We start from the raw sequence: 24,486 nt of genomic DNA, 5'->3' as shown, positions 1-24,486 counted from the left end.
TTCAACAAAAGCTTGGTTGAGTGGGTTTTTTGGCTCATTACTCAAACCAATAGTTGAGATAATTGTTCTTATTTTTGTAAGATTTATTTAGCATTTTGCATTTTATGTGCATTTGTCATCCGTGTACTTCCAAAAGCTTGTAAAAGCAGCATTAAGATAATTTGTTAATAAAGGTGTTTATGTAATAAAGAAAAGGGGAAGTTGATAAAGACAAATAATGATTATAGTTTTTTTGCTAATAATCAATTGCCACTATTATATGCCACTATTATAGAATATATGTATACTTTGCCTATGTATACTTTGCTTCTGAAATGTATTTTATATAATCTTGCTAGCTAAGGTTTATTCTGAATATCAGACTGCTTGCCTCTTACTAGGCCTTCAAGGACATTCTCAGATAGGACTGCCAAGTTTACTAGGGACAGACATGATATTTAAGAAAACATTATAGTTTTTTTTTTAAATAGAATGATGTTTTAGTACGCATAAGGCAACTTGTAAGGCAGTTCCTTGACAGCAGTTAGCCAGAAAATACCTTTAAAAGGCTAATCTAAAAGTCAATATTTAGATCCTCTGTCTATCTCTTGGGAGGATCTCCTTGGTCAGGTCTTTCATATTACTTACTACTACTCTCTCTCTCTCTCTCTCTCTCTCTCTTATTATTGTAATTTTATTTCTTAATAAAGTTTTAATTTACTTTCACCAGGAGACAAGATAATTTGTTCAAGATTTCTCTATCAAAATTGAAGGTCATATCTTTTTGAAACTTAACTAAAGGGCCTTTTACACCGGCCGATGCAGCGAGCACCGATCAACGAGACATTGTTTGCTCCTGTCACACGGAGCTATGGATGGGGATGAGCAGTCATTACTCTGATCGCTCGTCTCCATACATTATTGTCATGTCGGCAGCGCATCTCCCTATTTACACAGGGAGATGCGCTGCCGACAACGATAATATTTTTTTATCGCAACGAGCGTTATATGAACTCTTGTCTACCCTATAATGATCCTGTGTAAATCCCCCTTAACATGCAACTATGATATTTAAAAAAACAAACAAAACTGAATTATATTTACCACCTATGATTGGGTTTGTGTGGCTTTTCTAAAAATCCAGATAAATCAGATGACAACAACTAAAAAAAGTTCAAAACTGTTAGAATAAATAAAGCTGTAATACTTTTGTTTAAATATTTCTTTATTAAGGAGACATCTTACAAAATAACAAAGACAAAACAATATTCTCACACAAACATTAAACATATTGAGATGAGCAGGAAAGCATAGCTCACAAGATACCTTCCAATAATCTCACCTCATTCATTTTAAGAAAACACTGAGACAAAGACAGTATACATGCATATTTAGTCTGAGAGTACCCCCCCAGGATACACTTCTCTTGGAAATTATGGCTTTTATATCATAGCATAAGATTATTATACAGACAGCATGAGACACAAGAAGTATTCATCCTTGGGCCAGAGTAAAGGCCATAATCTATTGCATGGATAAAGGTCCATTAACATTTAGCAGTTTACAAGACATCACCCAGACATATAGAAGTTGAAAAAAAAAAACTAACATTGACCCACCCAGTTTAACATGTATCTATATTTTTTATATATATTTCTAAATTATATATATGTTTTTACACTACCGGTCAAAAGTTTCAGTACATCTCAATTTTTCCAGTTATTTTTTTACATTAAAACAGTTCTAGTGCGGCGACTAACGTGAAATGGCTCAAAAGTAAGTTAAAAACATAAAAATAACATGAGTTTTTAACCTCAAAATGAAACAATAGTCTGAATTTCTGATCAAAGTCAGATGACAAGTTTTTGAAAGTCAACAGTTTGCGTGATCAGGACAAAATCTTCAAGCCCAGCTTTTTGCAGCAAAAAATAATGAAGTTTCCATTTCAACTTTGAATAGAAGACTTCTATCTGCAGTTTTGACAGGTCGAGTATCAGTAAGAAAGCCACTGCTAAAATTGCAAACAAAAAAAAAAAGACTTGATTGGGTCAAGCAGCACCTCCGGTGGACTACTGAAAAGTGGAAGGTCTTATGGACTCATGAATTAAAGTTTGACATCTTTGGTACATCACGCAGGGTTTTTGTACGTTGACGAATACGTGAAAGGATGCTTCCTCAGTGTGTGACACCAACTGTCACACATGGAGGAGAAAACGTGATGGTCTAGGGCTCTTTAGCTGGATCCAGAGTTGGCAACTTGCACAGGGATACTGGTACACTTGGTACAAAAAGGGCTACCACAGCATTTTGATGCGCCATGCAATACCCTCTGGTGTACGCTTACTTGGTCATGGGTTCATATTACAGCAAGACAATGATCCAAAACATACTTCTAGGTTATGTCAGAACTACTTATGGAGACAAGAAGAAGCCGGTAGGCTTCAAATAAAGGAATCGCCTACACAGTCTCCAGACTTAAACCCCATTGAGCTTGATGAACTGGACAGAAGGGTAAAAGGAAAGCAACCTACAAGTGCAGCACATTTGTGGGAACTTCTGCAACAATGTTTGGAAGAAATTTTTGAACAGTATCTAAATGCAATTCTAGAAAGAATGCCTCGATTGTATAAAGCTGTTATATCAGCTAGAGGTGGTTACTTTGAGGAGACAAAAATCTAGATTTATAGATTTAATTTGTTGAAATAAAGTTAATCCATTATTTTTATTCACCTTAACTTGTTTATTTCTTCTATGCTTTCATTTCAAAGTACATTTGAGATATTAAACTGTGTAAATATCAATAAAAACTGGAATAATTGAGGTGTTCCAAAATGTTTGACCAGGTGTGTGTTTGTGTGTATGTGTATATATATATATATATATATATATATATATATATATATATATATATATATACATGTATATATATTTATACTTTAATTTCCTCTTAACATGCATACATTCAAAAAAATAAATGAGAAGAATAAATTAACTCCTGGCTGCATAAAACAAAACCCTAGTTTTCAGAACCTTTATATCGCCTATATTATCAAACTCATCCTACATGAGTCAGAGGCTATGTGCACAATTGCCAACAGTTGCTGTGTTTAAGAAAAAAGTGATGCTGTTGTGTAGCTACGTGGGTTAGTGGGACACATGCCTCATGTGTTGGATTTCAGGGAGGCAACAACACACACTGCCTTGGCTAGTGTATTTAGATACAGAGCAAGAGCAGAAAATTGGATCTTTGCCCAGTGTGAAGAAAAGTCTAGCTACGACCTTTTCATTAAAAACAGGGACGTGTAACAGAAGAAAATGTGTAAACAGCCTTATTTTTAACCAGATTACACCATGAGCAAACCAAAGTCAGTCCATGAGTGATCAGCACACTCTATAGAGTTACATTATACAACTGAATGTTTTCTATGATGTTTAAAATCTCAAAAATCTATCATGACAGTAAACAGGTTAAAAAATGTGTACAATTTTGGTCTCACGCACATACCTTTGCCCCATGCTGTTATGTATAAAGTGTTACATGCATGCTATATACACTATATCAAACATACATACATACATACAACTCCTGACCACCCACACACTTATCTGAACATACAAGATGTAAAGATTGTGCCATAGTGCTCAGCATGCATAATACAACAAATTTCCTGTCTTCCTTCCTGCCTACCCAGTAATACTCAACCCATTATAACTTCATGAACAATTAGCTTTCATCTGCCTTTTCCATATATTATGTTTTATTTTTTATTAAATTCAGAAAAAATAAACAAACAGCTTTCCCACTTTTATTATGATTATACTTATATATATATATATATATATATATATATATATATATATATATATATATACATATATAAATCATGTTTGGACTAATCATTTCTGAAATTAATGATTCAACTTTTCTGCATTTGTTATTGCTTGAAATGTTACTTAAAAATGTAATATATTTGTTGAACTCCATTAGTTTTCTGCATACAAAAATTAATTAGCACAAAAATCTCCTATATGATAATCATATTAAAACATTAGTAAATTCCTTTATGTTATAGAAGGTTTTGTTGGTAATGAACAGTGTGATGTGTAATGTGAAAATTACAGAATTGTTTGTAACTATGAGAAACAATGACTAAACAGTAGACCAGTTAGAAAACAAAAATGCACATGGTAATAACACTGAACGTCCGGTCCCCTGCTCGCTAGAAGAAAAATGTCAAACCTGACTTCATTATATGTCTGTCAAATATCAGTGAAAAAAGTGGTGCTTTTTACATAACATGGTGTGGCTTTAAAATAAAATAATCATTTAGTAAGTTACTTATATTTATTATATTTCTTTAGATATTTTTTTTTATTCCACAACAAGTATTAAAAATTAAATAATAATGACTTTTTCCTATGTTGGCCACCAGAGGGAGCACTTTCTGGCCACCAGAGGGAGCACTTCCCGGATTTACAGCAAGGTGAATCAGGCAAAGCAACCTGACTCGCAGCTGTTGTATGTGTGGGAGGGAGACTCATCCCCCCTCCCTATTTTTGGGTACAAGCCAGGAAGAGGTGTCTCCATATTGCCAAGTATTATTCAGCTTCATTTTGGGCGTAATTTCACAATTGTAGAACGTGGTGATCACAGCAGCTATAGGACACACGAAAATGCTAAGAAGGATGAAAGTCAAGAGGGAAGACCCTCCGGTGAATGACCGGTTCACACGGCGTGTATTTGATGCGTTTCTTTGGCACATTTTACGTTTTAGCTTTCCATTTACATCAATGGGAAAGCGTGCCGTTAAAAAACGTGTTGCAGAAAAAAAGGAGCGTCGGGTTAATTCTTTGGCACGTAAAATGCACCAAATGTTCCCATAGTCAATAAGAAGCCTAATTACGCGCCAAAAAACTTGCAAAGAGCGCGCACAAAACGCATCAAAAAACATGCGAAAAGCGCATCAAAAAGCCTGTATTTTAAATAGCGATTCACAAGGAACGCTAGTGTATTTGACACGTTTATACAAAGTTGTTGTTTTTTTAGCGCAATGTGAGCATGCCATAAGGGAATTATTTTTCATTGACGTCTAGTTTCTATTGCGGTGCAGGGGAGAAGACAGAAGACTGCTATAGTTGAAAATAGGTTTGTATTTTTTGTATTACTAACTTTTTTTTTGTTTTGTTTTGCAGGTTCCGCTGGACCATTTAGACTACGTCGTAGATTTGGACTACATGATAAACGATTTGTTTTATTTTTTTAAATAAATTGGTTAATGAGTGTTGCGTGGGGGAGTCTTTATTTAAAAAATATATATATTTTCCTAGGGTGTATTCACACAGTGCGGTTTTGGGCAAAAACCGCATCGAAAGAAAATCGTGGTAAAAACGCATGCATTTTTCTATGCGGTTTTCGGCCGCATCAGAAAAATGTGGCAAAACCGCACTGTGTGAACACACCCTTAGGCCCTGTTCACACAGATTTATTTGCAGGCAGAAAAAAAATCTGCCTCAGAATTCCTTCAGGAATTCGGAGGCAGATTTTGAACTGCCCGCGCTTTTTTCCTGCAGCCCGTGGCCATTGAAGCTAATGCAAGGACCGCAAGCAAAAAAACGCTCAGAAACTAGTGCCGCATGTTTTCTCTGCCTCCCAATGATTTCAATGGGAGGTCAGTGGTGGAAACCTTGGCAAGAAAGGACACGCCGCTTTTTTTCACCGCAAGGAGGCAAGTCGCCTGGAAAAAAAAACAGCCACTGAAATAACATTGAAATCAATGCGGGGCGATTTGGGGGGTTTTATGATGCTGATTCCAATGTTGTTTCCGCATCAAAATCAGCGCCAAAAAACCCTGTGTGAACAAGGAGTTATGCCTGTTTTTTTAATACTTTATTAGCGCCTTAGTAATGGCACTTATCTGTTTGACGACATCTATTACTAAGGTGGGGCTTAGTGTTAGCCAGTAAAAAGGCTAACACCCCATTATCACCCCGGTACCCACCACCACTAGGGTAATCGGGAAGAGCCAGGTACGATCCAGTACCCGACCATCTGTAAAGATGGTCGGGCACTGGGACGGCCGCAGGCTGGTATATTATGCTGGCCCTTCTCACCATGGTAATGCAATGCCGATTCTGCTATGTTGTATCTGGCTGGTTATATAAAATTGTGGGAATGCAACGTCATTTCTTCCAATTATTGAGGTTCATAACCAGCTCATAATATCGCTCATTTTACACTGAATCCGTCAGAGCCACGTCTCTGACACGCAGGATCCACCTGTAATTGATCACATCTAAGCTATGATCCGTTTACAAGCGGATCCTGTGTGTCACAGACACGCAGCACCTGCTGACACTGAAGCTGACGGATTCAGTGTAAATCGAATGATACAGCTGCTCTGTAAGAGAATACTGGACAGCTGTATCTCCAAAAGTAAAAGCCATTTCTGACAAGATTTTACAGTTTGTATGTGAGTGTATGTAGTGAGTGTATAACAAAAGACCTTCAACACAATGCTGAAATGTAGACTTCAACTATAAGAAGGTGCTTAAAGAGGATCTGTCACTAATGCCCAATCTCCCAGCTAATCTAATAAGCGCTGTCACAATGATAATGCCAGTGAAAATTGTGTCCCAAAACTTTTACTATTTTAAAAGTTATGAGCTTTTTTCTAAATATGCAAATAAGGCTATACTAGACAAGTGGATGACACCACCAGTGATTCTCCTGAGGTAGAGCTGCGTCACAGCCTCTGACACGTCTTCTCAGCATGAAGCTGCTTCACACACTGAGTGAGAGACTGAAGCTGGAGGGAAGGGGGATCAATTCAATCAGCCATATCTCGGGCTGTGGACCACCTAGAACAGTAGTTCTGGCGGCATATGAAAGATTATATTCTAATCTTTCATATGGCACTAGGATCTAGCTGTAAAATAACTGGAGGTATCACCAGTTGAAAACACAGTAGGGAATGAAAGCTGTATACTATATGATCATGCTGTGTTGCTGGGCTGGGAAGAGGAGAACTGTATGGCCATGATTGGACAGCGTCATACAGAAAACATTACACTGCCCAGAGTGAAAAGAAAGAGTTTTGGCATGTGGCAAGTATAGCCAAATTAGCATATTTAGAAAAATGCACATAACTTTGGAAATAATAAAAGCTTTTGAAAAAAATTACACTGTAGTTATCAGAATCATAGCGCCTATTAGATTAATAACCTAGTGACAGATCCTCTTTAAAGGGGTTATCCGGTAGTTTTAATTTTTAAAACAGTACTACAAATGTTGTTTTAATGTTAAATAAAGTACTCTTCAATATCTATTTTCATGCTGTAATCTTTTTTACCATTTTTTACCAGTGCTGCGTGCCACTTGTTAGCCTGCTGTACTTCCATGTTAGAGGCGTTTTTACATAGCCGCCTCCTTCACTTCTCCGTTTCCATTGCGCCTTTGCATTCCAATCTAAACCCCCCACTAGACCGCCATGTATTCCAAAACCCACCCAATTCACCTCAGTCTTTTTCGCCCAATACCCGCCCACTACACCTCCTTCTACAAACGTGACCAGCCCAGTAAACCCTTTCAGTTCTGTTTCCCTACCCGCCCCATGCACATACACATCGATTGGTTCGAAGAACATCGGCTTCATGTACACCAATCACAGCCCACAATGGTAATCAACCAAGGATTATGTCATTTGTCTTTGTCATTTTAAATAAAGTTTATCCACATAATAATAACAACTCAGTCTATATTTAGAAATCAAAGCTAATGCTGGACAGGCACAGTAGCTCCATAAGGTAATCCTCCCTCACGCACATCACATGTTTGCTGATGTGCAGTACGTGAGGGGCATCCATGGATTAATACGGTGCATGCGCTTGAGCAAGCGTAGTAACTCTGGAGGATAGCCCTGCCCCATGTAGAGCACATCATCGGAGACATGCCATAATTAGGGCCAGTGCTATCAAAGGTTGAAAACAAGGTGAATCATTGTTCTGATGTCACAGTCAATGGGCAGAGGAAGCGTAAAAGGGATCACATGAACATGCAGGGGATCCGGGAATAGTACCAAAAAATAAAAAATAAATGAGTGGACAATACAATTAAATTACAATTAAAAAAAATATATTGACAACAAATAAAGTCTCGGAATAACTCTTTAAACCGTAAAATCAGACAAGGATCTTGTATAGATAAAACGACAAAAAAATACACTGCATTTGTTGTTACCTTTACATATTTAGGCTCTTGCTATTGAAGTGAAGCTCCATATTTGAATGATAAAAAACAAAGGCGTTTTGTAAGATATTTTTAATATATAAATGGTCTTCTCCTTTACTATCTTATAATCTTCATGGCCCAGAAGATGGCAACAAAAGTCTCCTAGTTTCTAAAGAGAATCCATCAGCAAAAGCAAGTGGATCCTCTTTTCATGATGGCCAGGGAGAAATTGGGTAGTAAATATTGGCTGATTACTATCCTCTCCGTGCCTAGCACATGCTGATTATACTAAGCAGCGCAGTCCATGGTAGAGTGCTTGTGCCATGGAATTCAAACAGACAGCCTACTTAGTGGCAGTTTGCAATTTTTTTGTGGAAAAACAGGAGAAGTGCGGAGGAAAACAGTATGTGTAGCTCTACTTTCCTGAGCAATGGCCTTATACATAGTTCATTAGCTACAGTACTATCAACGTATTACTTTAATGTTAAGCTAGACTGTTCTTTCACCGATAAACTCTTCCACATCTCACTTACAGTGACATTAAAGTGTTTTTCTGCACCGAAAAATGTACGAAATATTTACTTTTGGTGTTATTTATGAATAATAAAAGGATAGATTATTTCAAGTAATTGCCTGGGTGTTTGAAACCCCTTGATTTGTATTAACATGAGGTTAATCACAAGCCTACACAGCTGTATTACTGCTATGCTTAGCCCATTTTTTTTTTGGACTAAATTATAGTTCTGAACTCACCAGAAATGTTGTCACCAGACTGTAATATTACCCGTGAAATAAAAAAATATATTTATATAACTAAAAATACATCAACATAACAACAAACAGTATTTGCAAGTTATTTGTAGCTTAACTTTTTTGTGTTTTAAAGAGTTACTTTTTCCCTACCCAAGTTTAGTTGTCTTTCTTTTGGTTGGAAGAATAGACCCAGTCAGAACATGCCTTTATTTGTAAATCCTAAAATACAACTGCCTTGACTTGTGTGATCAAATTTACAAGCGGTCCTTCCTTTATCTTTTTAACTTTGACAGTACAGAGATTCATTCTCTACTTTTGTCATGTCCATTTACAACAACCAACTGCTTTGTGCAGTATTTAGTAACATTATTATTAATATTATTATTATTATTATTCTTATAATAGCTATTTTACTAGTTCTACCAGATCTTGTGATGTTATATGAATGTTCATCCCAATAAGTGATATTTACTATCGTTACATTATGCAGGTGAGTATGCCCTGTAGCTTGTTACATTATTGAGAAAAGGTTTGCCTTAGAATATGGAAAAAATACGTTTTATGCATGTCCAAATGCGCTCTCATTAAAATACAGCAAAATATAGAATACAAATTCTGAGGTTAATCTTGTTGTAGTGACCTCTAATTACAATGCATTATGCATACACATACAACAGGAACTTTTAAAAGAAAAGTGAAGCTCACTTCTGATATCTAGCATAATACAAATGGATATCTATTATCTTTCAGGCTATAAGCATATGAACTGTTTCTCAATCCTAAGTAAATTCTTACAAAAGGGTATGAAATATACTCTTTAAATATTCATTTAATGCAGATGGATCTTGTATTTCATTTAGACTATTAGTGTGGCAACTTCAAAGTGCTTGTATATAGTAATATAATTTAAACACACATTTTTGGAAGACTATTACATCACATGTTCCTTCATTCAACTTAAGAGAACAATATAAAATTCCCTTGAACACAAAAAAGAGTGAGGCATAGTGAAAATATGCTTTTAAAGTTGACCCAAAAACTTCAAAAACAGGTATGCCAAAACTTCCTTCTTTGCTGATGACACTTCTTTATGTGTTCAATAAGTCTTGGCTGCTGTGTTGTAGGGAGAGCCTGTGGATTAGCAGAAGGTGCTTGTAGTCTGCATAGCAGTGTGAGGGTCAAATGGAAGGTATAAGGGGGAAAGATGTGTATAAAGGGCTTATTACTTCTTGGAGGCCAGTGCATGGTCCACCTCCTCTTCTGGCTTGAGTGGGTGCCACTGAGCTATGGGACGTCGTGGATTGGCTAGCATGTCAGACCAATGACGAAGCTCAGTTCCTGTGGCGCTGCATCCAACAAAGATCTTGCCAATTGCCTCATTCTTACCCAGCTTGTCATAGTCCAAAACAGTAATAACAACTTGCACTTTCTGTGGGGATATGAAAAAAACAAAAACAAAAAGACAATTACACAATACAATCGTGTATCACAGTTACATATTATAGTAAATAATAAAAAAAACAATGTGGAGAATTACAGTAAAATAGTAAGGTTGAAAAAAAGATACAAGACTATGAAATTCAATCTACTATCCTAACTGTTTATCTTGAGGAAGACAAAACAAACCTATCAGACAACTGCTAGCGTTGTTCACGGTTAGTTAGGTCATATGTGGTGTATTTGTTGCGGTTTCCTCACCAAACAAGTGGAATGTATGTGAAGGGTTTTAGAAATTCCATCCATACACAGCAGATAAAAGTCAGTGTGAATTTGAGAGCATGCTGCTGATGTAAAAATCTGCAATATTTTCTATACTGCCATGGATTTATTGCAGATTTTTCAGTAGATTTCACCTGCTCCCTTGTCACAATTGAAATATGTTGCAAATCGCCAAGTTAATGCATGTGCATTTTCAAAGGATTTTGCTGCGTATTTTGTCCGTAGCCTGTGACTACCTTCATACGCTACATGCAGTTTTTTTGTAGCCAAAGACAGCAGTAGATCCAAAAGAAAGTAAAAACATAAAATAAAAAAATTATGTCTACCCTCTTTTGTATCCAGTGTGTTTGTCTTTTTAGGTACATCAAAAGCTGCTTGTGAGAAAGTAGCCTTAGGGCATGCCCAGACGTTGCAGATTCTGTTGCGGATCTGCCGAAAATGGGCAATAAATTGATGCGGACTAGCCGCTGCGTATTGAGGTGAAAGTACTTCCCTTCTCTCTATCAGTGCAGGATAGGGAGAAGGGACAGCACTTTCCCTAGTGAAAGTAAACAAATTTCATACTTACCGGCCGTTGTCTTGGTGACGCGTCCCTCTTTCGGCATCCAGCCCGACCTCCCTGGTTGACGCGGCAGTCCATGTGACCGTTGCAGCCTGTGATGGGCTGCAGCCATCACTTAGACTGAAACGTCATCCTGGGAAACCGGACTGGAGGAAGAAGCAGGGAGTTCTCGGTAAGTATGAACTTCTATTTTTTTTACAGGTTGCTATATATTGTGATCGGTAGTCACTGTCCAGGGTGCAGAAACAGTTACTGCCGATCGCTTAACTCTTTCAGCACCCTGGACAGTGACTATTTACTGCTCCCGTAATTATGGGTGCACACACGTAGTCACCCGTAATTATGGGTGCACACACGTAGTCACCCGTAATTATGGGTGCACACACGTAGTCACCCGTAATTACGGGAGCCCCATTGACTTCCTCAGTCTGGCTGTAGACCTAGAAATACATAGGTCCAGCCAGAATGAAGAAATGTCAAGTTAAAAAACCAATACGCTCCGCAGCACACATAACATCTACATTACATCTACGGACTTCATTGCGGAACTTAGAATCTCCATTGAAGTTAATGGAGAAATTCCGCAATGAGTCCGCAAACAGTCCGCCACACGTCCGCAACAACCATTGTATGCTGCGGACACCAAATTCCGCACCGCAGCCTATGCTCCGCAGCGGAATTGTCCGCAACGTGCAAACGAACCCAACCACAAAGCTGTGGAAGGCAATGGAGAAACGGGTCCGGTGCGGATTTTCAGATTCCAGAGCAATTCCGCTACGTCTGGCCATGCCCTTAGGGCTTATTCAGACGAACGGGATATACGTCCGTGCAACGCGCGTGATTTTCACGCACGTCGCACGGACCTATATTAGTCTATGGGGCCGTGCAGACATGTGCGTGATTTTTACGCAGCGTTGGTCCGCTGCGTAAAAGTCACGAGATGTCCGTTCTTTGAGCGTTTTTCACGCATCACGCACCCATTGAAGTCAATGGGTGCGTGAAAACCACGCATACCACACGGAAGCACTTCCGTGCGAACAGCGTGATTCGCGCAACAGCTGTGAAAAGGATGAATGAAAACAGAAAAGCACACGCTCGTGTGAATCCAGCCTTAGGGTTAGTTCACACAGAGTTTATTTTGGCACGGATTTTGAGGCGGATGGAATCAGCACCCATAAACGGCCCAAATCGCCCCTTATTGATTTCAATGGACGTTTGCCTTTCTTTTTCTTTACACGGTTTCCACCTCTAACCACCTATTGAAATGGGAGGCAGAAAAAACCTGTGGCGCTCGATTTGAGTGTTTTATGCAGCGCTTTTTGCCAATGGTTTTTGCATTAGATTGAATGGGCAAAACACTCGTAAAAAAATGTGAAAATAAAAGCATCCAAAAGAGCTGGCACTTAAAAATATCCCTCAAAATTCCAAAAAGGAATTTTGAGGCAGATTTTTTCTGCCTGAGAAAAACTAGGCCTTAAAAATCAACCATTGGTCAAACATCATAAACATCTGTTCATAAAATAAAGCAATTAGTGACAAGAATTGCTGTTTGTTTAACCCCTTAAAGACCAGGCCAATTTGAGTTTTTCCATTTTAGTTTTTCCCTCCCGCCTTCCAAATGCCATAACTTTTTTATTTCTTCATCGACATAGCCATATGGGGGCTTGTTTTTTGCAGGACAAGTTGTAGTTTTTCATGGCACCATTTATTATACTGCATAATGTACTGGGAAGCTGAAAAAAAATATTTGTGGGGTGAAATGGGTAAAAAAAACGCGGGGGATTTTGCTTTTATGTAGTCTATCAGGCGGTAAAAACGACATATTCACTTTATTCTAGAGGTTGATATGATTACGCCGTTACTAAATTTATATGTTTTGTTTTACGTTTAACCACTTTTAAACTATTTCCTAAAAAATGTTATGTTTTGTGTCGCCATATTTTTTTTTCTTTTTTACCATTAACTTTTTATTATTATACACAACAGTCAGTACAAAAATCTGTGATTATACACATAAGTTCACAAACACACACAAATTTAAAAAAAATAAAATAAAAACAAATACACACACATAAGGAGCACATCGTATCTACCAAAATATCTCTAACATTATATCATAGAGATATACATCGGATCGCATATAATAACAAAAAAAAAAAGAAAAACAGTACAAGTAAGTAACAACTCATATTATTTTAGATAAGGAAGTAGAAGACCATGGCTCCCAATATTTTTCAAGTGAGCATTTGTGCTTGTAACTGGAAGAAAGAAGTAATTCACACTGCATATGGTTATTAACTTTAGCACACACTTCTGTTATGGAGAGAATGTGTGTAGATTTCTAATTCAGGGCTATAAGTTGTCTAGTTGCTGTAAGAACATGGGATGTTGTCCATCTGAATTAAAGTGGAATCTTTACTAGATCAATATGGAGCAAGGCTAATTCTGGGGAAGGAAATAAAAGAACAGAGGTAACAATTCATAATAACTGAAAAACTGAAATCCAGCATACTTGGATTTGCAGGCAAAACCACCATACATATGATAGTGTACCCCTTTTGCCTCAACCCCTCCAACACATGGAGGAATAATCAGAATACATATGAGATTGTCTGTCCGGGGTAAGATACCATCTCATGTGCATTTTTTAAATTTGTTCTAAATGATTGACACAACGGGAGGTACGAGTTGACCATATTGACGCTTTGTGCCATTGATCAACAGAGAACTTCTTATTTAACCCCTTAATGACTAGCCTATTTTAAACCTTAATGACCAAGCTATTTTTTAAGTTTTTCCATCGTCGCATTCCAAGAGCTATAACTTTTTTATTTTTGCGTCTACATAGCTGTATAAGGTCTTGTTTTTTGCAGGACAAGTTGTATTTTTTAATAGCACCATTTTGAGGTACATATTATTTATTGATTAACTTTTATTAACTTTTTTGTGGGGGGAATAGAAAAAAACCTGATATTTCGCCACTCTTTTTCACGTCCTAAATCTATGCAGTTTACCGTGTGGTATAAATAACACAATAACTTTATAGGTTGTAGTAGGTTGTTACGATTGCAACGATACAAAATTTGTATAGTTTTTGTATGTTTTACTACTTTTACCCAGTAAAAACACTTTTTTTCCAAAATTATTTGTTTTTGTGTCTCCATATTTGAAGAGCCATAACTTTTTTATTGTTCCGCCGATGTAATTGTATGAGGGCTTTTTTTTTGCGGGAAGACTTGTAGTTTTTATTGATACCAGTTTGGAGTAGGTGCGACTTTTTGATCACTTTTTATCACATTTCATCACAAGTCAGGATTCACAGAAAACAGCAATTTTTCCATAGTTTTTTATTTAATTTTTTACGGCGTTCACCGTGCGGGTTAAATAATGTAATAGATTTATAGTCGGGGTCGTTACGGACGCGGCAATACCAAATATGCGTAACTTTTTTACTTTATTTTGTTTTTTAATAGTAAAGCAGTTTGTAAGGGGAAAAAGTGGGTTTTTCATTTTTTTTTCACATTTTTTTTAATTAACTTTATTAAACTTTTTTACTAGTCACACTAGGGGACTTTAATATGCGATTATCCGATCGCTATTATAATACACTGCAATGCTTTTGTATTGCAGTGTATTACTGCCTGTCCATTTAAAACGGACAGGCATCTGCTAGGTCATGCCTCCGGCATGACCTAGCAGGCATTCACTACAGGCAGACCTGGGGGCCTTTATTAGGCCACCAGCTGCCATCGGAGACACAGAGACTCGGCGATCTTTTCGCCGGGTGTCGGTGGGATGAGAGGTAGCTTCCTCCCTCTCTCCAAAACCACTCAGATGCGGTGCACGCTATTGAGCACCGCATCTGAAGAGTTAAACGGGTGAGATCGATACTTATATCGATCTCACACGGCAGAGCAGGGACGCCCCCAGCTACATCTGGCAGCTGAGAGCAGGGAGATTTGACAGCTCCCTGCTCTGTTTATTTATCCTGATGCAGCATCATGAAAAGGCTTATGCATCAGTATAAAGCCCATCAGTGGCCGACGTGAAAAGGCGTATTAGCGGTCACTAACGGGTTAATTCAGATTCTCACCTAAGTATATAAGCTAGTTTGTCTGTAGACAAAGCAGATTTAAGTTGTCGGTAAGTTATAGCTAAACCTTTTTCAAACCCCTTTTTATGAAGTTCTGAATTTGAGAAAAAGGTAGACTACCATGAGGTATAGGGCAAGAATTTTAAAAATGTCTCATTTGGAGGTATTGGTAAAACACGTGTTTAGGTAGCTGAGTGTTACAGATAAAGTCATCAAAGGGTAATAGTGTACCATTTTTATATAAAGCTCTCAGATATCCAATTCCAGCAGATTCCCATTGTTTAAGATTTAATTCAGGAATATGGTATTCCAGGGCCCTTATTGAAATATAGTGAAGGGGAAGATCTATAATTATTTAATTCTTTTATTAGAAGTAAACACAGTCATATTGACAAAGTGGCTGTCATGGAAGATAAGGGATATTGACTGTTCGTCAGATTAATATATTCAGCTTCCAAGATTCGTCTAAGGGTATGTTCACACAGAGTTTTTTGCAGGCAGAAAATTCTGCCTCAAAATCCTGTCTGGAATTTTGAGGCAGATTTTGATCTGCCTGCACGCTGTTTGCCGAAATTTTCTTAGCATTTTTTGCCCACGGCCATTGAATGCCGCGGGCAAAAACGCAGCAGAATACGCTTTCTTTGCCACCGATTGATGTCAATGGCAGGTTAGAGACATAAACGCCTAAAAATAGGGCATGTCGCTTCTTTTTCCCGGCAAGATGATTTTTCCGCTCGCGGGAAAAAAACGCCTCCGCCTCCCGTTGAAATCAATGGGACGCGGTTTTGGCCGTTTTTTGGCGCGTTTTCCGACGCGGTTTTGTGTCAAAAACGTGTAAAAAAAAACTCTGTGTGAACAGGGCCTAAGGGAGTGTTGTTTAACAAAAGTTTATTCTATTTGGATCCATCTATGAGTAGAATCTAAAGACCACCAGTCCCTCAAGGAGTCCGCAATTTCTGCTTCATGATATATAGAAATATTAGGAACTCCCAATCCTCCCGCTGAAGGAGCTAGGAACATTGTTGACTGCGCTACTCTAGGCTGTTTTCTGGCCCAAATAAAATCGGATACCATTGTTGTAATTTCCGTATCAAAGTTCTTGGGAATTTCATCGGAATGCATCTAAATAGTTACAATATTTTGGGTAAAGATATCATTTTAAATGTGTGAATGTGAGCTATCCAAGAAAGTTCTAACTTACTAGTTATATCCAAATCTTATTTAAGAGATGTTAAGAGAGTCATAATTATTTTTGTAGGAATAGAAAAAGAGGGGGTGGAAAGGAAAATACCTAAATAGGGCATTCCGGTTTTAGCCCATATAAAAGGACAGATATCTGATATCTGTCCTTTTAATGGAGATGATACATGAATTGGAAGTAATATTGATTTTGTAGAGTTCAATTTATAATAAGAGACTCGAGAAAACTGAGCGAGAAGACACATAACTGCCGGTAAAGATTGCAAAGACTTTGTACACATAATGATAACGGCATCGGCGTATAAACCGATACGATGAGATTGTGAACTCACTGTAATACCCTGTATATGGGGTAAGCAACGAACGGCCTCCGCCAGGGGTTCCATAACTAATGCAAAAATAATAGGTGAAAGTGGGCACCCCTGACGGGTGCCGTTTGAAATGAGAAAATTGGAAGAACAAAATCCAGAAGCCAAAATCTTGGCATTTGGGGTAGAGTATAAAGACATTATAGCCTGAGTTATTAAGCCCAGTTGTAACCCCAATTTAACAAACACCGCCTCCTGGAATTCCCAGTGTACCCTGCCAAACGCTCTCTCAGCATCGAGAGAGAGAAATACACTGGGAGTCCTGGAGAGTTCAGCCACCTGGATAAGATCAATTAGCCGACGAGTGCCATCTTTAGCCTGTTGTCCAGTCACAAATTCGACTTGATCTGGAAAAAATCAAGGAAGGAAGTATAGAATGTAAGCATACTGCCAATAGCTTAGCCTATAATTTAAGATCAAAATTTAATAAGGAAATAGGCCTGAAGTTTTCTGATTTAGTAGGTTTTTTTTCCCAGGTTTGGGCAAAGTTGTTATAATAGCAGCCAAATTATGCGGGGAAACATGACCTGTAAATTTCCAAAAATCAAAGACGCGAAGTGTATATGGGGATAATATTTTAGAAAAAACTTGGAAATATTCATTACGTCTGGTCCTGGTGCTTTATGAGATTTACTAGCTAAGATTACCTTTTGTATTTCTGATGATGTAAATGGGGTATTTGGAAGATGTAATTGATCCTCAGAGGCCCGGGGGAAGATTGATAGAAGATAACAATTTCTAAGGCTATGTTCACACGGGGTCTTTTGCCGAGTTTTTTGACGCGGAAACCGCGTCGCAAAACTCGGCAGAAACGGCCCGAGAACGCCTCCCATTGATTTCAATGGGAGGCGTCGGCGTCTTTTTCCCGCGAGCAGTAAAACTGCCTCGCGGGAAAAAGAAGCGACATGCCCTATCTTCGGGCGCTTCCGCCTCCGACCTCCCATTGACTTCAATGGGAGGCAGGAGAAAGCGTGTTTTATGCCCGCGGCGCTCAATGGCCGCGGGCGAAAAACGGCGCGATAATTGCTGTTCACACGGAGTATTTTTGGGGAGGAATATCTGCCTCAAAATTCCGTTTGGAACTTTGAGGCAGATATTCCTCCCCCAAAATACTCCGTGTGAACATAGCCTTAATCTCCTTCGAGGATGGTTGGACTATATGAGGATCATCCCGTAGATTGTACTACTTAGTATTGTAGAATGCAAAAGCTTCCGCGATTTTCATGGGGTCTGTAATTTGTTCAGAGTTTAGCCATCTAAATATTACATTTTAGTTCTAATAGCAGATTGTTTAACTCTTTTGGCCAACAATGCACCAGCTCTATCTCCCATAGTATTTTGCTTTCAATTTTTTCATATTTTGTTCATATTTATAAAGTAAATGGGAACGTAAATCTCAAATGGACTAAATTTGAGGAGATATCAGTGGAAAGGGCAGACTTGTTTTGCTCTTCAAATGAAGTCTCAGATATAAGGGAACATAATTCGACCTCTTTAAGTTTTTTTGACACTGAAGCTAATTTTAACAGTATCCTCCTAATATATGCTTTGTGAGAAGCCCACAATGTCTCTTATTATCATTAACTGAGAAAAATTCTACTAAGTGTTGTGATATCAATTTCACATTAATTTTAGAAATGAGAAGGGAGGAGTTCAAACGCCACATTAAAGGGGGCCGCTGGAGAGTGATTTTCCGCTAGGGACAATAAAAGAGGAGCATGGTCAGCCCACGTAATATTACCAATAGAGGAGGACTGACATGGAATGAATTGAATGCTATAACGGTCAACTAAAAACAGGTCTACATGTGAATAGGAATTGTGTCTCGCGGAGAAGAAAGAGTAATCTCTTTCAGTGGCGTGGTGGTAATGGCAAATATCATGTAAGTAAAATTCTAGAAGTAAGTGTCCGAGCTCCTCCCTAGTTCCAGCTGTCAAGGTGGAGCAGTCAAATATTCTAGAGATCGGTGCGTTAAAGTCTCCACGTAAAATTAATTGGCCTCTATATAAGTTAGTGACTTTTTTAAATATAGACTTTGCAAATCTTAATTTGGCCATATTCGGGGCATAGACAGAAACAATCGTGTACTGTTTGCCATTAATACTACAAATTAGTGTGACATATTGACCTCGACTATTAGAAATAATCTCTGATACAGTAAATGCCACAGTATTTTTAATCGCGATACAAACTCCAACCACTTTAGCGGTAGTGTTTGAGTGAAAGAGTTTAGTAAAGTCTCTATGAGCCAAAAGGAAATAGTCTTGCGCTAACAAATGAGTCTCTTGAATGCAAAGTATATCACACTTTGATCCAATAGCCTCCTTCCAAATCAAAGACCTTTTAAAGGGGGAATTTAGTCCCCTAACAGTCGAAGAAAGAATTTACAAAACCATGTCTCATTGGTAAAACTATACTTATGACACGAAGTATACTCGAGATGGTAAACGGTATATCACCCGCAAAAATTGCGGGTAGAAGGTACAAAAATGTCATCAGAAAAAAAATATCCTAACAAAATCAAGCTTGCTGGATATAATTTAGGCAAGAAGTGGAGGTCAGGAATTTCCAAAACTAAATGTCATAAAGTTACACATAAACATAACCGAATATTATCATACAAATACCACTTATATCAATATTTTCGGTATGACTATAATTTGACTTAAAGAGGCTCTGTCACCACATTATATCATTTTTGACGGAGTTATGACCTATATTAGCTTTATGCTAATGACTTTATTAATAGACAAGTGGGCGTGTTTTACTTTTTGACAAAGTGGGCGTTGTGGAGAGAAGTGTATGACGCTGACCAATCAGCGTCATACATTGCCCTCCATTCATTTACACAGCACATAGTGATCTTACCAGATCACTATATGCAGCCACATACACACACACTAACGTTACTCAAGTGTCCTGAGAGTTAATAGACATCACTACCAACCAGGACATGATGTCTATTCAGAATCCTGACACTTCGCTAACGTTTGTGTGTGATTTACAGCACAGCACATCGAGATCACGCTGGGCTGTCATTTACAGTGTAATGTCGCGAGATTACGCTTGCTGTGCTGTAAATCCCTCACAAACGTTAGCGAAGTGTCAGGATTCTGAATAGATATCACGTCCCAGTTGGTAGTGATGACTATTAACTCTCAGGACACTTGTGTAACATTAATGTGTGAGTATGTGGCTGCACATAGTGATCTAGTAAGATCACTATGTGCTGTGTAAATGAATGGAGAGAAGTGTATGATTGGTCAGCGTCATACACTTCTCTCCACAACGCCCACTTGGTCAAAAAGTAAAACACTCCCAGATAGGTCTTGGAGGGTACTTAGATCTTTATATTTATCAGGTAGTTCCTCCTTTTTTCGAATTAACCTACAGATTTCCTTGACATGAAAAGTGAATTCTGATAATCACATCACACATACTAGATGTCTGAATATTTTTAGGTTTGTTTATCCTATGGGCTCTATCAATCATCAGATCCATATCAGTAGCATCAGGTAGGAATATTGATAGGAGATCCCAAATATAGCAAAGCAATTTGTCTTCTGAGGTTGATTCTGGGATCCCTCTTATGCGTATACTAGCTCTGTCCTCCAAATCCTTTAGCTTGACAGATTGAGCATCGATTTGCCCCTGCATACTCTTGGTTAGATCGATTAAAGCATTACACGTTACGGCCAGGTCTGTAGTACACGATTCCACTGCCGCCGTACGAGTAGCGAGTTGTCCCAAGTCAGATCTAATTTCTTTTGAAACAGATTTAACCCCTTAACGCTCCATGACCTACTATTAGGTCATGCTAACTGTAGCGTTCGCGCTCAGTGACCTAATAGTAGGTCATGGAGTAAACACGGCGCCGTTCGCGAGGGGCGCGTTCATGAGCTGTGATAGCTGCTGTTTCCGACAGCAGACTATCACTGCTCAATGTGCCGGGACCGATCGCGGAGCTCCCCCGCCGATTAACCCCTCAGAAGCCGCGTTCAATAGCATTCGCGGCTTCTTAGGGGTTAATCCGCCATCGCCGGCCTGCTACACGATAGCGGCCGGCGATGGTGACTATGGCAACCGGACACCAAACAATGGCGTCCGGCTATGCCATAGACGGAAGCCTAGTGGGTCCTGACAACGTCAGGACCCACTATGCTTGCTGTCAGTGAGTAGCTGACAGTTCTAATACACTGCACTACGCATGTAGTGCAGTGTATTAGAATAGCGATCAGGGCCTCCTGCCCTCAAGTCCCCTAGTGGGACAAAGTAATAAAGTAAAAAAAACGTTAAAAAAAGATGTGTAAAAATAAGAAAATAAAAGTTTTAAAAGTAATAGTCCCACTTTTTACCTTATCACTCATTTATTATTAATAAAAATATATAAACAAACAAATAAACTATACATAATTGGTATCGCTTCGTCCGTAACGGCCTGAACTACAAAATTATTTTGTTATTTATCCCGCACGGTGAACGCCGTAAAAAAAAATATTAATAAACCGTACCACAATCACAATTGTTTGGTCACTTCACCTCCTAAAAAATGGAATAAAAAGAGATCAAAAAGTCGCATGTACCGAAAAATGGTACTGATCGAAACTACAGTTTGTTACGCAAAAAAAAAGTCCTCGCACGGCTTTATTGATTGAAAAATAAAAACGTCATGGCTCTTAGAATAAGGCAACACAAAAAATGAATGATTGTTTACAAAACGTATTTTATTGTGCAAACGCAATAAGACATAAAAAAAAAGTATAAACATAGGGTATCGCCGTAATCGTATCGCCCCGCAGATTAAAGTGAATATGTCACTTATAGCGCACAGTGCACGCAGTAAAGCAAAAAGAATAAAAAAACAATAGTAGAATTGCTGTTTATTAGTCACCACACCACCTAAAAATAGAATAAAAACTGATCAAAAAGCTGCATGCACCCCAAGAAAACTACAATGGATTCCTCAAGGGGTCTAGTTTCCAAATTGGGGTCACTTTTGGGGGTTTTCCAATGTTTTGGCACCACAAGACCTCTTCAAACCGGACATGGTGCCTAATAAAAAAGAGGGCTCAAAATCCACTAGGTGCTCCTTTGCTTCGGAGGCCAGTGCTTCAGTCCATTACCGCCCGAGGGCCACATGTGGGATATTTCTCTAAACTGCAGAATCTGGGTAATACGTATTGAGTTGCGTTTCTCTGATAAATCCTTTTGTGTTATAAAAAAAATAGTATAAAGAGGATTTTCTGACAAAAAAAATAAGTAAATTTCACCTCTACTTTGCTCTAAATTTCTGTGAAACACCTAAAGGGTTCATAAACTTTCTAAATGCTGTTGTGAATACTTTGAGGGGTCTAGTTTCTAAAATGGGGTGTTTGATAGGGGTTTCTAATATATGGGCCCCTCAAAGCAACTTCAGAACTGAACTGGAACCTAAAAAAATAAATAAATGAGGCAATACTTCGCTTCTCACATTATACTGATAATGAGTCGTGCCCACCCCGAGATTACCCCAGTTTTGACCGTTTGTATAAACGGAGACCCCTATTAGACCGTTTCAGTGCCCGGTTTTCCCAAGCATACACCCCCGAGAAGTGTTTTTCTATTGATGAGTCCCTGGTACATTTTAAAGGGAGGGTTCAATTCCGCCAGTACCTGCCGGGTAAGAGGGCAAGGTATGGCGTGAAGATGTATAAGCTGTGCGAGAGTGCATCAGGGTATACCTACAGATTTAGGATATATGAAGGAAAGGCCACCCCCAAACTAGACTGCATCCTGGACTACAATAGGTACATGGGAGGGGTGGCCTTGTCAAATCAAGTCCTGAAGCCCTACAGCGCCATGCGGTGTGGTATAAGATGCTGGCCGGGCACATCATACAGATGGCTTTGTACAATGCGTACGTGCTACGTCGATGTGCAGGCCAGAGGGGAACTTTCCTGGAATTTCAAGATCTAATCTTTAGGGACCAGGAAGGGGGGGCACCCAGGACTTCTGGAGGCGAGGCCACACGCATCGTACCAGGGCAACACTTTCCAGGAGAAGTTCCCCAAACCGGTGGAAAGGGAAAGAGTCAAAAGAGGTGCAGAGTCTGCTATAAGAGGGGGATAAGGAAGAACACAATATACCAATGTGACACGTGTCCCGAAAAACCAGGGCTCTGTATAAAAGATTGTTTTAAAATGTATCATACATCCCTTGATTTTTAATTTACCCTGATGCACTCCGCACAGCTTACCCCCCTCATCTTTCCCTTCGGAGCCCTGCCGTATGCCCAGGCAGCTGATAACAGCCACATGTAGGGTATTGCCGTACCCAGGAGAACCCACATTACAATTTAAGGGGTGTATATCTCCGGTGGCGCATGCTGGGCACAATATATTGGACACTGAAATGGCATATATATATATAAAATTGCAAATCTCACACTGCACCATCTGCTGCGCATTATCTTTTACACAGTACCTGTGGGTCAAAATGCTCACTACAGCTCTAGATGAATGTCTTAAGGGGTGTAGTTTTTAAAATGGGGTCACTTCTCGGGGGTTTCAACTGTACTGGTACCTCAGGGGCTTCAGCATACATGACTTAGCACCAGAAAAGCTCCAGTAGGCCAAATGGTGGTCCTTCGCTTCTAAGCTCTGACGTGTGCCCAGGCAGCTGATGACAGCCACATGTAGGGTATTGCCGTATCCAGGAGAACCCATATTACAATTTAAGGGGTGTATATCTCCGGTGGCGCATGCTGGGAAAACTATATCGGACACTGACATGCCATATATATATATAAAATTGCAAATCTCACTCTGCACCATCTGCTGCGCATTATCTTTTACACAGTACCTGTGGGGTCAAAATGCTCACTACACCTCTAGATGAATGTCTTAAGGGGTGTAGTTTTTAAAATGGGGTCACTTCTCGGGGGTTTCAGCTCTACTGGTACCTCAGGGGCTTCTGCATACATGACTTAGCACCAGAAAAGCTCCAGTAGGCCAAATTGTGGTCCTTTCCTTCTGAGCCCTCCCATGGGCCCAAACGGCAGTTTATCACCACAAATGGGGTATTGCCGCACTAAGGACAAATTGGGCAACAAAATGGGGTATGTTGTTCCTTGTGAAAATAAGAAATTTTGATCAAAAATGACATCTTATTGGAAAAAATATAATTTTTTTCATTTCACAGCCCAATTCAAATAGGTGCTGTGAAAAAACTCTGCGGTCAAAATGATAACAAAAACCATAAATGAATTCCTTGAGGGGTGTAGTTTCCAAAATGGGTTCACTTCTGGTGGGTTTCCATTGCTTTGACACCTCTGGGGCTCTGCAAATGCAACATGGCACCCGAAAACCAATCCAGCTAAATCTGGACTCCAACAAACACATAGCGCTCCTTTCCGTCTGAGCCCTCCCATGGGCCCAAACGGCAGTTTATCACCACAAATGGGGTATTGCCGCACTAAGGACAAATTGGGCAACAAAATGGGGTATGTTGTTCCCTGTGAAAATAAGAAATTTTGATCAAAAATGAGATATTATTGGAAAAAATATCATTTTTTTCATTTCACAGCCCAATTCAAATAGGTGCTGTT

General features: G+C 38.9%; 1 protein-coding gene across 1 annotated transcript in view; it reads right to left on the bottom strand.

The window, feature by feature from the left end:
* Window positions 1-1,186: 1,186 nt before the first annotated feature.
* The window catches only part of SYT2 (synaptotagmin 2), a 476,939-nt gene continuing 453,639 nt past the window's right edge, over window positions 1,187-24,486 (bottom strand). Inside the window, exon 10 of the mRNA XM_075853527.1 lies at window positions 1,187-10,388. Coding sequence (XP_075709642.1) covers window positions 10,182-10,388 — 207 coding nt within the window. The 3' untranslated portion in view covers window positions 1,187-10,181. The remainder of the gene's footprint in view (window positions 10,389-24,486) is intronic.

The sequence above is a fragment of the Rhinoderma darwinii genome, chromosome 2, assembly GCF_050947455.1.
Source record: "Rhinoderma darwinii isolate aRhiDar2 chromosome 2, aRhiDar2.hap1, whole genome shotgun sequence".
NCBI classification, from domain to species: domain Eukaryota; kingdom Metazoa; phylum Chordata; class Amphibia; order Anura; family Rhinodermatidae; genus Rhinoderma; species Rhinoderma darwinii.
Note: the sequence above shows the minus strand (reverse complement) of the source record. Positions and strands in the feature narration are given on the sequence as shown.